At 35.8% G+C, this 16,802-nt stretch overlaps 1 protein-coding gene and 1 long non-coding RNA gene across 2 annotated transcripts in view; both read left to right on the top strand.

Annotated features, from left to right (window-relative positions):
* The first annotated feature begins 5,797 nt into the window (after window positions 1–5,797).
* The window catches only part of LOC117337883 (septin-7-like), an 86,447-nt gene continuing 75,442 nt past the window's right edge, over window positions 5,798–16,802 (top strand). The window contains exon 1 of the mRNA XM_033899028.1: window positions 5,798–5,883. Coding sequence (XP_033754919.1) covers window positions 5,881–5,883 — 3 coding nt within the window. The 5' untranslated portion in view covers window positions 5,798–5,880. The remainder of the gene's footprint in view (window positions 5,884–16,802) is intronic.
* LOC117337884 lies at window positions 10,986–13,609 on the top strand. The gene is made up of 3 exons (XR_004534909.1): window positions 10,986–11,119; window positions 11,236–11,785; window positions 13,526–13,609. It is a non-coding gene; the product is annotated as an uncharacterized LOC117337884 (long non-coding RNA).

Genomic DNA, 16,802 nt, shown 5'->3' with positions numbered 1-16,802 from the left:
TTGACACTTATATATATATATATATATATATGTTTCATCTCTACAATGTAAGAAGTTTTACAGTTTTGAACAATAACTTTGACAGACACATTGTACGCTGTATGTCTGCATACGTTACAGGAGTTAGCTACCGACATAAATTCAAATGTTCTAAAACGTTTTCGAGAGTTGGCTAAAACATTTTTGTCCATTTATTAGCCCACCATCATCAAAAGTTAAATCAACTTAAAAAAATATATCATGAGTACATGGTAGTGTGAGAGTGAGTGAGAATGTGTTTTCTTTGTTTATATATATCAATTATTGACTTTCCCTACTTCATGTTCACTAAACTGGAAATTTATAGGAAAGGATTAATATAGGCTGAGCCTGTTGTCCAATCCCTTTTGCCAACACCAATTCTGTACGATATTCAATGTAAATTTATACTTGTTGTGTTGACAATAAAATATTTTGAAATGAAATGTTTCTCAAACAGATTAACAACTTGTAAGCAACTTGCCTTTAATTCGTGTTGATAACTACTCTAGTGACAAACATCACACTACAGAGTTTCGGATGAAGCCCGTATCCAAAAGGCGCCATTTTGACTGATTGATCATGTGATCAGACGTGAACAGACGGATCACGTGGTCGTTGATTTAATTACATATTTTGATACAAAAATATGAAATATGACATCTAAAGAGACAATTAAATCTTTTGTAAGTTATTGATTTCTGATTTCGACTTTTCAACACGCACAACAAAAATGAGACATACGGATACGAAACTACAAGTAAAGCCAGGATAGATGTTTTCATAGTTACAGTGGGATACTGTTAATGCTGATGGTTAACAGGTCATTTTATAGTGATTTCTGAAAACTACTGAATACAAAAAGACCTGATTGACTGAAATTCCATTGTTTTTACATTAAAGTATGTTTATGCAGGTATGCTTACATCGGGCACGCTTCTGAAAACATGCTTCATGGTTTCGCAACCATACCAAGTTTTATTAAAATTAAAATCACAGCCGAAATCACATATACCAAGCTTGCCCTCTCCTTTAATCTAGCCGTATAATTACGCCCCTAGGCGATATCAATACCACACCTGGGACCAATTAACACCTGGCCGGTGGATGGCCATTTAATTACTCCTCACTTCTCCGTTATATACACAATAGCCTAATTAACAGCACACGACCGACAAATCAGGCGTGTCGAACAGTCGCTACACGACCGACAAATCAGGCGTGTCGAACAGTCGCTACACGACCGACAAATCAGGCGTGTCGAACAGTCGCTACACGACCGACAAATCAGGCGTGTCGAACAGTCGCTACACGACCGACAAATCAGGCGTGTCGAACAGTCGCTACACGACCAACTTTCCGGACACATACGTACAATTTTAACACAAAACACAAAATTAAATTTTATTTTCAAATATTATAAGCCAGGCTGTTCTCTATCATATCAATGATTTAGTATCATTACATTATAAAGAAATGATATCTTATAAATATATCAGATATCTTACCTAAATAATTAAGGATTAACATCAATTATTTTTTCTGTTATACAGTCATAACAGAAAAAACTGGAGTGTACTCTAAATAAACCGCGAAGCGGTTTATGAAGAGAGTACACTCCAGTTTTTTATGTTATGACTGTATAACAGAAAAAATAATTAATGTTAATTCTTATAATTTAATTTCGTCTTATACACACCAAGATATTTCACTTTCTTTGGCGAACTCTTTTCTGTGATAAATTATTACGCAACGTCATCAGCCAATCAAAAATGACGTTACATTTCGCAACGTCAAACATTTTGTTATGGAGGTATAACAAAATTATTTGAGCCAATGAAAATGAGTGTTTCATACAAAATTAAATTATTATATGTTATAAATAATAAATGTATAGTCAAGTAATTATCAAAACCAAAGATACATTTGAATAATATATCATTTTGCCCTCTACTTCTCTTCTCGATATCCACAAAACCACTTTTGAATAGCCTGATCATTTAGCTTTTGTTTAACAATATACATGTATTTCAGTTTTTGCCGATCTTAACTTGTATTTTTTCAAAATACCATACATAACCACTTTAAATGAAATACATCCATTTTGTCATATAATTTACTTGATAATTCATCATCTGTAGTTAATTAATGCCAAAATAAAAAGTATATCTACTAATGAGAAACGTCCTGATTCCCCGTATACCATATCATTTGGGATACCTCTTCATGTATTAGTATGTTTTTTTTTTTTTTATAAACATGGAATGACTGTCTCTAGGCAAGTAATACTTTCAAATCCCCAGAAAAGGGGGTACGTGAATAACCATTAACACAAAATCGGGCCATATTACCGGGCGAGAGACCGCACCGCTGATGAGTCGGCGTCTCGTCACGGTGTCTTGTCACATGTGAACAGAACATTACCTGAATATTAATAAGAAACTAGCTGCAAATTACAATATCTATTTTATTTTAGTATGCAAAAGTTTTCATAAAGTACAGATATAGATATTATAGATATAGATATAGATTCTAGATACAGATATAGAATATAGATAGAGATCTATAGATATAGATATAGATATAGATATAGAGATACAGATACAGATATAGAATATAGATATCAGTGGCGTAGGAAGCGGGGGGGGGGGGGGGGGGGGCAGGGGGGGGGGGGGGGGCGGGCAAACATATCTTTTTGCCCCCCCACTTTTTGACATCCAAAATCTAAAAAAGGGGAAAAAACACAAATTTATATATTCATTTCGATAAATATCTGTATATATTAAGGCAACGATAAAAACCTTATCTTGTACATCCGGAACATTCCGACTTTTATACTAGTATATCAATCCTCAGACCTGTGTGTCGGTCGTCTGCACTAGCCTGGTAAGTCAATATTTATATCTTAATACGAAATTTTGGTTAACTTCATCACATAGATTCAATAAGTTGATGATAATTTGTGAAGTTAATTGAGTTCATAATGAGAACAAGACAGAAACACAACATGAATAAGAATGCGCGGTTTTAACGTGAATCGAGTGATAATAATTACCAACAGGTACGAGGAAATACAAAAATAATTCGGCTCGCGCCTACGGCGCTCGCTTTATCCCTAAATTACTGCCCCCCCCCCCCCCCCCTTTCGATTGCAGATACACAGGGGGGCTTCGCCACCCTGGGACCCGCTGGGCGGCCCCCAGACCTCTCGCAAAAAGGGGAAAAAATCGTCTCGCGCCTACGGCGCTCGCATGATCACTTAATTACTGGACCCCCCCTTTCGAAAACTCCTGGATCTGCGCCTGATTCCGAATTATTGGAAATGTGCTATATTTCATTTTCCGCGGAGGGCTTAGACCCCCTTGAACCCCCTATCAGGGCGCTGCCCTGGACCCGCTGGGCGGCCCCTCAGACCCCTCGTAAAAAAAAAAAATTTAAAAAAACAGGCTCGCGCCTACGGCGCTCGCATTATTACTAAATTACTGGACCCCCAGCCCTTTCGAAAATCCTGGCCGGGCCTGGTGATTCATGTTTTGCCATAAATAATATATTCTGATTTGCGTAAATAACATATTTTGTACTACATAAATTATCAAAATTATCATGGGATGTTGAAATGATAATTATTGGCTAATTTTGCGGAGATGGCATACGATTTGTTTAGTGCGTAAAATTTAAGGTTAAAAAAAATTTGCCCCCCCACTTTTTGACGACTTCCTACGCCACTGGATATAGATATAGAAGGTAGCAAGATATGTACATGTATTTGATACCAACAAAGTCAGAGTGCAATAGCATATAGACACGTCACAATGTCAATCTTCATTTATTGTTTTGTGATTTCTCAGTATGTCTGCACAATCAACGGACATGTATATACATATATTTCATTTCAAAATATTTTATTCAATAAATCATTTGAATTAATTTAAATACAATATTTCATAATAGAGATATTATTAATAATTTTAGTGGTATAGTTGTAAATATAATAATGTAGAGAAAAAGTAAAATGGAATGTTTATTATCAATTTATGGAAAAGAAAGATCATACCTGAGAGGAGAATTTTGCTTTATAATAGAGAATAATTTATTGAAGAGAATGTCTAACAAGAAGAGAAAAGATTAACAAAAAAATAAATATATAGACAGAGACCTATATACTAGTATATAGGTCTCTGATATAGATAAGTAGAAAAATGAAAAATATATATAACAGTAGTTAATGGAGATGAGTAAACAAGAAGAAAAAGAAAAGAAAAAGAAAACCATCACCTATCTTCATACATACATACATACATACATACATACATACATACGTACATACGTACGTACGTACGTACGTACGTACGTATGTATGTATGTATATAAATTTAAATGTATGTGTGTGTGAACGAGTATAGGGATATCGAGGACGTACGTACGTACGTACGTCCTCGATATCCCTATACTCGTTCACGTACGTACGTACAGGGTACGTACGTACGCTGGGATACGATACGATAGGGATATCGAGGACGTACGTACGTACGTACGTCCTCGATATCCCTATACTCGTTCACACACACATACATTTAAATTTATATACATATATGCTTCATCGAACAGCATATCCATGAGAAAACACATCAAATTCAAGCAATAGTAATAATTCAATCGTTAATAAGGTAAATGAAAAAAAAATGTCTGGAAGATAAATGTGCGTGAATCGACAAACTACGCTAGATAATTGTCTTGCCGGTTTTATTGTATGACTGTTTGTAAGAGTTATCTCCCTCGCCGTCAAAACCCTACTCGCCGATAAGTCAACAAAAGAAGGTATCAATAGCTGTATTTGATATCTTAACATATACATATCAATTTCTAATGATGTTTTCATACAATGTGTTGATGTTGTGAGATGTTTTAAGGTGTTTTGGGGTAGTTTCTGGGTGTTTTTGGGTAGTTTTGGGGTGTTTTGGGGTGTTTTGGGGTGTTTTGGGGTAAATCGGTCTGCCGTTTCATAGAAAATAGCGGTAAAGTTGCGACATCATTTTAATAAGTGATTGAAACAACTGAACAAAATAACTGTTTCGTCGAGTTTTTTACGTCATATTTTAATGTTTTTCTACTTGCAAATACCGGTATTTTGTCAAACAAATGTTGGTACGGTTCTTGTACCGAGTCAAAATTCGATTTCTGCCTAGGCAATAATCGAAGCAAAATTATTTTTGCCTATTCTAGGCAGAAATAATTTTGCCTAGGTGAAAATCGAATATTGTCTAGGCAGAAATATTTTTGCCTAAGCAATATTCGATTTTTGCCTAGTCAGAAATAATTTTGCCTAGACTAGGCAATATTTTATTTTTGCCTTGGCAAAAATATTTAATTATGACATCCTTCCCGCGCCATACACGTGTGTACCAAAAAAGGCTGTTCCTTTTAAAATGAGTATTTGCCGTATAATCGTGGGATAGTTTAATATATTTCATTTGTGATCATTTCCCATTTTGTCCACAGGCACTTGCTGTGGAAATGCCTTCCATGGGCCATCTTTTTTAGAGGTTTTTGTTGTCTGATGTCCCACTGAAAAGTAAGAGTTATTTCCCTTTATACATATTATGTTTACTCGAGTCGAACAATATTACTCTAATTTGGCTTCTCTTCTCTTGTTCATATAAAGAAAGACCTATGCCAGGTGCATTTTGTTGCATGACCGATCGCTCTAAAGCGCGTGTGCATATCAACCATCAAGACCGCAAGGTCTAACGTTAGCTAAGGGTCGATCAGGTTCGTTTAGCGGAAGTTGCTTAAATATTGATGTAAGCATGCGCAGGAACCACATTGGCGGTGAATGAAATCGAAGCGGACGAAACTCTCATAATGGGTAAGCTAAATATTATCGCATTGAGATTTCCTTATGTATGAAATGTTTAAGATATAGTTGGAGTTCCCAGATAATGGATTTCAGCGTATTCTTGTGTCGTTGTTCGAACGCGAAATGCTTTATAAAAATCACCCTACATGATCTCTACATTTAAAAAACACTGGATGGCTCACTTCCGCAAAACGAGTTATATTTTGATCATATGGGATTCTCCATCTTATCATTCAGGTCGATTACTCATAAACTGTCAAACAGACTATACCATTCTCGGCGCTAAATTCAATTTACAGAATTCCGACTCCCGTTTGTGATACTGACACTTGTTTATAAAATGTTCGCATCTGTGTAAGTCGCTGTGTATTGGGCCTACATCTAAATAATTATGTGCTGCCGGTGTTTTGTAGGTAATGACACAATGTACATTTCTCTCAATTCGGGCAAATATATCACCCATAAGTAGTAATCACGTTTCCAATATGTTCTGTCAGATTTACTAGTAATGACTGGAACAAAAGTGGCAGTGTAACCTCTGTCAGTTGACACGAGATACAAACACCAGACTTTAAGATCTGCTATAAATAAAACGATAAAACTGGAGAGGTAGGGGTTTCAGATAACTAAAATTCCTATGTAAGATACATGTGTAAATGATATCATACCATGCCCCAATAACATTATTGTTGTAGTCATTGACCCATTAAAATTACTGACCCATTAAATCAGTTGGAGTGGCCTACACATGGGCCTACACGACAACTGGTACTGTGGTATACACGGTAGTTTAACTGCCTATGTTGAGAACTGAATTATACTGATAGGCTTACATGTAGGTATATGTGGTGTAATTAATGGTTTATAAAGAATCTGCATTCCATTGGTTAGCGAAAGTAACACACAATGTTAAAAGTCAGAAGGGATATAAATTTCTGTATTATTCATTTTTATATTGCATAAGGAGTTCAAGGTTAACAAAGCTAGAAGAGTCGGGAAATGTATTCTCTAAATTAAAACAGATCTGTGCTTTCCGTAGTACACCAGGTTCAGTCATTGAATCAAAACCCCAGACAGACAGACAATCTAACATGCATGGACTGTATGACTTGACCAACTGATTCCTCAGCAGCATTTTGTCCTGTTTTTCGATATTGGGGAATTTATTGTAAAGGACAGTGTGGTTTCTTTTATAGCCGATGTGAAATCAATAGTCTCTGCAGTTGAGTATTGTGCATATGCTTCATAGCACAATGATGTGGACCAGCTAAAAAATCAATAGCTACTCCAAGTGTGTAATCACATCCAACAGATTATGACTACAAGTTATTAGTATCATTTAAAACCAGGGTGTATGTCCAATAATATTTTAGAATAAACACATACTGCAGGATGTACCCTATTGTAAATGTAGTCACTCTTTTACCCTACAGAGAAATTTGCTTCCAGACTCGGAAAGTGCCAAATAGATATTGGTGGTGTTATAGTGAAACTACACTGGCCATTAGAGCTGAAACGAATAGCAGATTTTGGCATCCGAATATTCATTTGGTTTATTCAAATAGTATTCGAATATTCGGGAGTGTACAGTCGGCACTTAAGAAAATGTAATTATTTCTGATTTACTAAGCTTGATAGATGACTGAAAAGCTTTAAATAAGTAACAGTGATATATACAACTGAAGAATGGCCAGAACTAAGTCGGAAGCTCACTTTAATAATCGTAAACAAAAATCACCAAATTTGTCTATTGACGACAATACGGCTGGCCTACCTGATTGACGAGCTTGTGTCTTGTCATATTGTCAATGTCAAGAGAAGGAATATTTGCGTTATAAGATATTTGATAGATAATAAAAAAAATCAACGTTCACTACATTGGGTCCGTATGTAAAATAACATGAAATAAAACGACCGCAAACTGTCCACATGGTAAATTTTCCTGTCGGTTGAGCGCTTGTAACGGGGAATGTTGCTATTGTTTCAAAGCATTTTATTGACACTGATGTAATGCATATATATGGTGCACCGCATGGTTGACAGTACTGTACACAGTACGGATATGAAAGATAGCAGCACTGTACCTTATTTACGATGTCATGTCAGAAAAATGTTTACATCTTTTCATTCATGCATTTTGGAACCTATTCATGTCAAAATAGTTGTATATACATGTATTTTTATGTTGAACTGAATGCTGGATTGGAACGGAAATCTGACGTTTGAACACGTTTTCAATGAGTTTGGCCTGGGAATTATTTGCTATGTTGGATGTAGAGTACCTTTGTACGTTAAAACCCCTAAGCATAGCTTACATTCTCAGGGTTTTCCCGGATGCAAAAAAATCACGAAGGACTCGCAAAAAAATGTATTTGCGTCCATGGGAAAACGTCTTATTAAACTACATAACCACATCGCTAAAAAAAAACAACTTTTTGTCGGTATTGTGCCGTGTTCATTTCTCGCTGGTATCAATCAATGTTTTTACAAATCTAGGCCTGGTAATAGCTATATATAGGTCATTTATGATCAGGATAAATCCGAGTCTTCCGCGAGTTTGAAATGGTAAAAGTCTTACGTTCGACTAATCGAAGCGTCTAAACAACTATGATGTAGACAAAGTTTGTAACCATGCAGCGAACGATCGGACGTTTCTTTGGTGGCTGTAACGTTAACAGTAAACATGACGATTTCACAAAGTTAAAAAATGGGACTTCTGAATTTCTGCTGGGACTCCCAATTTTAAAGTTGAGGAGTCCCTGGGACTCCCTAAAACAAAATGACAGGGAAAACCCTGGTGACATCACACTAACAGGGAAAACCCTGCATTCTGCTTAAGATTTATTGGAATTTAGCTGGAAATGCTCCCAAACTCAAATGGAACGTTTGTACATGTTAACGTTTCAGATCAAAGGACTAAAGGGAAGTAAATATCGTACCGAATATTCAAATACGATTCCACTATTCGAATATTCAGGGAATTGGTATTCATTCGTGAACATTCGAACATTCGTTTCAGCTCTACTGTCTATGTATATATATACGTATGTGGAAATTATAGTTATAGGAATGGGTTGAAATTTCCTGATCGATCATCAGTTTTGTTGATTGATTGTTTATAATTTTTCTTTGGTATTGAAACATATTACATTCCTTCAAAGTGCTTACTGCATTCTATTCATCAAGAAATTAGTATTTAAATATGATATAAGCTAGAATCACAATCAAGCAATGGATTGCAACAAGTTTTTCTTACATGGTATACCAATCAGCTAATAAAATTGTTTTTTAGTTTATCATGTCGGATATTTCTGACGAAACTCTATTGCAGATTTCTTATTCATTTAATTAGTCAAACATCTCCAACAAATGATGCTCGATGAACTCAACTAATCAGAACACACTATAGCTAGTGGAAGCTGCTTGGTGTGGAAGAAGACAAAAAATACTGTACTGCTACTGAGTACTACAATACAGTATGTACGGTCTGTTGATATGAAGTGGTCAACCCATGGGCCTCTTGTTTATAATGATGGTATATATTTGTGTACAAAACTGGCAATGATGACTGGGTAATTTGTACAACACAATCAATATTACTTGATAATTTTTACAACACTAGCAATATGACTTGATAATTTGTACAACACTAGCAATATGACTGGATAATTTGTACAACACTAGCAATATGACTGGATAATTTGTACAACACTAGCAATATGACTGGATAATTTGTACAACACTAGCAATATGACTGGATAATTTGTACAACACTAGCAATATGACTGGATAATTTGTACAACACAAGCAATATGACTGGATAATTTGTACAACACAAGCAATATGACTGGATAATTTGTACAACACTAGCAATATTACTTGATAATTTGTACAACACTAGCAATATGACTGGATAATTTGTACAACACTAGCAATATGACTGGATAATTTGTACAACACTAGCAATGCATGGTGACTAGAGATTTTAAATGTTTAAGTTGACTTGTTGATACTGTTTATTTTTTCTTAGAAAAGTAAATGATAAGAAGGTACAGTGAATTTACTGACAAGTAGTGATTATGTTGGCTGGTGTTTCGTCATAGATAAACAAGTATAGCAACTTTCCTCTAGTTATAATTAGCTGTATAATTAATGTAAGAATCTAGGTCCTCTTGAAGTAGCCCTTTGTAGTTCAGATCTATGTATACTCTATCCTACTTGTGATGTTCCCAATGTCTGTAAGCTTCTCATTTTAACCAGCAGCAAAGAGAAAGTGTACTAATGGTTTTTTAGTCACTAATTTCTTATGCAGATACATGTTTTCTATGGGTTATCTGTTAGAGTTTGGCCTGAAGGTATACATGTGAACACATAACTACTTCTATATACATTCTTGAGATAATGTATTCATAGAAGTTAGTAACAATGTAGAGATTTATGTTGTCAGTGATATTCATGCATAAATTAACAAAGTATGATGCTTTAAAAAATATTTGAGTACATAACATACCGATATGTTTGAAGGGATATTCATTAGATAGTGAATTTTGTCTTCTATTTTCATTATGTGTTTTGGGATATTTTCATGTTTTAGGGAAAAAAAGCAATAATGTGCAATTAATCTCCATGGAAAAAAGTAGTTTTTCTTCCATCCATATAACAAATATTACAGAAAAAATATGTGATATAAAGGGTATTTTTAAGACTTTTACATATGTAGTTATTGAAAAAAGCAAGGTGTGGATATATAGACAGGAGACAAGGTGTGGATATATAGACAGGAGACAAGGTGTGGATATATAGACAGGAGAAGACAAGGTGTGGATATATAGACAGGGGAAGACAAGGTGTGGATATATAGACAGGAGACAAGGTGTGGATATATAGACAGGAGACAAGGTGTGGATATATAGACAGTAGAAGGCAAGGTGTGGATATATAGACAGGAGAAGACAAGGTGTGGATATATAGACAGGAGAAGACAAGGTGTGGATATATAGACAGGAGAAGACAAGGTGTGGATATATAGACAGTAGAAGGCAAGGTGTGGATATATAGACAGTAGAAGGCAAGGTGTGGATATATAGACAGTAGAAGGCAAGGTGTGGATATATAGACAGGAGAAGGCAAGGTGTGGATATATAGACAGTAGAAGGCAAGGTGTGGATATATAGACAGGAGAAGGCAAGGTGTGGATATATAGACAGGAGACAAGGTGTGGATATATAGACAGGAGAAGACAAGGTGTGGATATATAGACAGTAGAAGGCAAGGTGTGGATATATAGACAGGAGAAGGCAAGGTGTGGATATATAGACAGTAGAAGGCAAGGTGTGGATATATAGACAGGAGAAGGCAAGGTGTGGATATATAGACAGGAGACAAGGTGTGGATATATAGACAGGAGACAAGGTGTGGATATATAGACAGGAGAAGACAAGGTGTGGATATATAGACAGGAGACAAGGTGTGGCTATATAGACAGGAGAAGACAAGGTGTGGATATATAGACAGGAGACAAGATTTGGATATATAGACAGGAGACAAGGTGTGGATATATAGACAGGAGACAAGGTGTGGATATATAGACAGGAGAAGACAAGGTGTGGATATATAGACAGGAGAAGGCAAGGTGTGGATATATAGACAGGAGAAGACAAGGTGTGGATATATAGACAGGAGACGAGGTGTGGATATATAGACAGGAGAAGACAAGGTGTGGATATATAGACAGGAGAAGACAAGGTGTGGATATATAGACAGGAGACAAGGTGTGGATATATAGACAGGAGACAAGGTGTGGATATATAGACAGGAGAAGACAAGGTGTGGATATATAGACAGGAGAAGGCAAGGTGTGGATATATAGACAGGAGAAGGCAAGGTGTGGATATATAGACAGGAGACAAGGTGTGGATTATTATATATATGACAGTGTTCCAGCTAGGATTTGAAAAGGGCAGGGCGCTGCCTAAAAAAAGGGCATTTTTGTGCGCGACATTTTTTTCAGGCCTATCTTTCTTCTACCTTATTATACAGGACAATTCAAGTACATCCATGCATTACATATGACCTGATTCATAGAGACAAATAGAAATCTGTTGATTTTTTTTTATTATTTCGTTTGTGTGTAAAAATATCTTCTTTCTTCTCTTTATTCTTCAAATATTGTTTTAAATTCTGATGGTAAAAGTAATGACCTAGAATAATTCAAAAATAAAATGATATTAGCATTATTTCAATTTAAGGGTGTATTGAGAGAATCCATATACGATAATTACGTCCAATCAAAAAGTTACTATCAGATTACAGTCAACAGAGCGATATTTTCAACCAGAAGTTGGTCTGTCCATATACCTACTAATTAATATAGGTCTCTGGTCTGTCCGTTGTGATTGCAAGACGACTAATTGTAAGTGAAGATATTATGGAGCAAAGGAGAAAATGTGGTCAAGCATATACGAGAAAAAATGATTAAAAGAAATTCCATTATTTAATATCTGAATAAACTTCGTCCAAATAACTACGATGCATCTTGTAAGCGGCGGTAAATTTCTACTTTCACTTTAGACTCTTTAGAAATAACGGTAAACTAAAATCAGGAAATTATAGCAAGTTAACATTTTCTTGAATTAATTATAAGAAATGGTAAACGAATTAGGGCCGGTTATGATTCGCAAGTTTCTGATCAAACATATGTTCCGTTGCTCTCGTAAACAAACGGTCCCCGCGTGTTGTTAGAAATGTAATCACTTGGCTATCACATGACCCGCAGTTAATGCAGAGTCGGCATTTCAGATACGAAAATAACGCAATATAAACTAAACTTTTGCAACCATTATTCACATGAGAAGATATTTTCATATGTCCTTTATTTATTTATGAAAAATAAACATTTTGTATAGAAATACGTCAATCCAACAAGGAATTTGCGACATCTGCATTTACAACGAACCATTTCCGGCGTCCCGCCAAACTTCATCAAATAAAATCAACCGAAAGCTAATTTTGATCACTGGAAAATCACTGGAAAGTGATCTCATGATCATTTACCTAAAAGTTGCTTGGTTAAAACCAGAAGGATTTCGTGTTGTCATGTGAAGAAAATTTCAAAGATATATAGATCGATCGCCAATGAACACGTGCTCATGGGATAACTTTACGACAAACGTGCGGCTCTTTTCGGTCTTGTCAAAAGTTGTTTACATAAGTAAATCAACATTTCCATCCATTATCATTACTTTGTCCATCTTCAAAAAGCCGTCGTGATTATGATTTAATTAGATTACCAACTGATCCTATCGTCAGTATCGACTCGTCACGGTTAAATGAATCTATTAAAACACCATCTCGATCCCCAGCTGACCGATCACTGCCTCGGGCAGCGTCCATCAGTACCGTGGATAAGGGTCTACAGGTAAGGGGACTAGTGTTACAGGTGGCCAATTAGTGACTGACTGTATATTGCATGGCTTCAGCAAATCGGATCTAGAGTATACGAGGCAAAATGAGCATCAATGACACTTAGAAAAAGGGCAGTACTACAGGAAAAGGGGCGGGGCGCATTTCTAACTTTGAATTAGGGGCAGGGCGCCGCGCCCTGCTAACCCGACCTAGCTGGAACACTGGGATATATAGACAGGAGACAAGGTGTGGATATATAGACAGGAGAAGACAAGGTGTGGATATATAGACGGGAGAAGACAAGGTGTGGATATATAGACAGGAGAAGGCAAGGTATGAGCAGAGGTGTAAAGTTATATTTAGACAGAAGAAGCTGCAGTGTCAAGATACAAGACTGTCTGAAGAAGCCACAGTATGAAGATATATTACGACAGTCTGAATTTACTAAGCCACAGTGAGATGATATATTAAGACAGTCTGAATTTACTAAGCCACAGTGAGATGATATATTTAGACAGTCTGAATTTACTAAGCCACAGTGAGATGATGTATTAAGACAGTCTGAATTTACTAAGCCACGGTGAGATGATATATTTAGACAGTCTGAATTTACTAAGCCACAGTGTGAAGATGTATTAAGACAGTCTGAATTAACTATAAGCCACGGTGAGATGATATATTTAGACAGTCTGAATTTACTAAGCCACAGTGAGATGATGTATTAAGACAGTCTGAATTTACTAAGCCACTGTGAAATGATATATTACGACAGTCTGAATTTACTAAGCCACAGTGAGATGATGTATTAAGACAGTCTGAATTTACTAAGACACAGTGAGATGATATATTAAGACAGTCTGAATTTACTAAGCCACAGTGAGATGATATATTACGACAGTCTGAATTTACTAAGCCACAGTGAGATGATATATTAAGACAGTCTGAATTTACTAAGCCACAGTGAGATGATATATTTAGACAGTCTGAATTTACTAAGCCACAGTGAGATGATATATTTAGACAGTCTGAATTTACTAAGCCACAGTGAGATGATATATTACGACAGTCTGAATTTACTAAGCCACAGTGAGATGATATATTAAGACAGTCTGAATTTACTAAGACACAGTGAGATGATATATTTAGACAGTCTGAATTTACTAAGCCACGGTGTGAAGATGTATTAAGACAGTCTGAATTTACTAAGCCACGGTGAGATGATATATTAAGACAGTCTGAATTTACTAAGCCACAGTGAGATGATATATTTAGACAGTCTGAATTTACTAAGCCACTGTGAAATGATGTATTAAGACAGTCTGAATTTACTAAGCCACGGTGAGATGATATATTAAGCTGAATTTACTAAGCCACAGTGAGATGATATATTTAGACAGTCTGAATTTACTAAGCCACAGTGAGATGATATATTTAGACAGTCTGAATTGACTAAGCCACAGTGAGATGATATATTTAGACAGTCTGAATTTACTAAGCCACAGTGAGATGATATAAGACAAAAGAAGCCAATGTGCAAAGAAAGTGTTGAGGAAGTTAATGCCAATATATTTAGTCAGGTCCTATTTATCTCCCCTTCATCATCGTTTGTATTACTGGCACACTTGTATATGTGTTGTGTCAGATGTAATTATAATCAGGTGCTGCATTAGGTGAAGCAATGATATTACTTATATGTAATGTCTATACACGTGTGTATTTTGTTAGATCATTAACACAATGAAAACAATCTACAAACATGGATATTAACAACAATCGGGGTGTATGAGGTAGGTACAAGTATGCTACAACTCATTAATATTCACATACAACTAAACATGCCACTTTGGAGATGGTCATAGGGGCACAATATTAATGTAATCAATTAAAAATGTATGCCCTGTTTTGAAATTTTCTGATAATTGTGAAATTTGTCTTTATAAGAAAGAAACTCAATATTAACTTTTGTGTTCTGGGTGTTGACTGTTGAAACCTCTAGGCAACTGTGGAGAGTTTCAGGGCTGCATGGTCTTCCTGCACTAAAAGGCCTGGTTACAGCTCTTCACAAAATCAATAGGTATTTCTGTATTATTTTGTTAAACAGCCTTCCCCTTGGGTAGTGTCTAGTCAGAGCCAGGGTCATGCCCTGGCTACCTTGGTCGTTAGCCCCAGGCTCCCTTTGGGTCATTGTTAGCAACTTAAAGTTGTTGATTTTGTCCTGTCTCTGTAATATAAGAACACTTCACTAATAAGTCATCTGTCTATATATGACCAGAATAGACACTCTCCAGGTATGTCGAAAATGTGACCGTGTCACAGAGGAATCAGTTGTACAGAGCTAGATGTCTGAACCATTAGTTACTTTGTCGTTTATATTTTAATTCGCAGCTGTTTAACACGACACCAGACATATTTCTCCATTTTACCAATTATATATGTCTTATTCAAAGGTGCAGCAACTATAATCAACAAGAGTTATTTCCCTTTTGATTTGATCATCATAGTATTACCTGGTATAGGTTTCAGTAAAATAACATCTATGGTATTACTAAAAGGTTTGTGTTACAACATCAACCAGTTTTGTAATATCTGTATGATATGATGTTATAATAAATAACCCCACAAAAATCACCACCTTATACGGTATATAACATATAACTAACTATAATATGACATTTACTAATGATAAATTCAAATGACCCCACAAATATCTATATCTACAATATAATGTAAGTATTAACCCTGACATAAATGTCTCTTTTCACTAACATTAAATTTTCTTTCTTTTTTTTTCATGTTCATCTTTGACTTGGATTGCTGATGATTGGGACACATCCTCTGCTGGCTCGACCTTGTGGTATCTATGACGACCTTGTGGTATCTATGTATGACATGTTTTCAGCAAGTATCATGAGTAATTGGGTGATGTAACTTGGTGTGACAGTTCTACTGTACATGTACAGTGTCATCAGTTGACTGTCATCACCAGATAATTGTGTTATTTTACAGGACATTGGTTACCAAAGTAACCATTGTAAGATTTATTCCTGTTGTACAGTTCTAATTTATTTATCAATATTTTATAAGTGTAAGGATCGGTAAAAAGCCCATGTATATTGAAGATGACTATATTTTACACATTCTGTGTAAGGATATGGACATATTTGACCCATTGATACTTTTCACAGTGAAGACATTCAAAACATTGAATGATAATTGTATTATTGCTACCTAACTGACTTATTCTCGCTTCAAGAGGTTCAGCTTCTTTTTTATTAGATCATCTGACCCAAAGGGGACAGAGGGGCAGGGCCCAAAAAGGGGAACTTTGGTGAAATTTTGCTGTAAAATCCTACTCTTTCTTAACCCTTGTTTGGATTACATCCAAATTTTGTTTGAAACATCATTGGGGAAGGGCAATCATGATTTATATAAGTGAGGCTGGTCGGACCCCTAGGGACTTTAGAGGGGTGAGGTCCAAAAATTGGAACTTTAAGGAATTTTTTATTTAAAACTCCTTCTTTAC

This window comes from Pecten maximus, chromosome 11 (assembly GCF_902652985.1).
Source record: "Pecten maximus chromosome 11, xPecMax1.1, whole genome shotgun sequence".
Taxonomy (NCBI): domain Eukaryota; kingdom Metazoa; phylum Mollusca; class Bivalvia; order Pectinida; family Pectinidae; genus Pecten; species Pecten maximus.
This window is presented reverse-complemented; position numbering and strand designations above follow the sequence as displayed.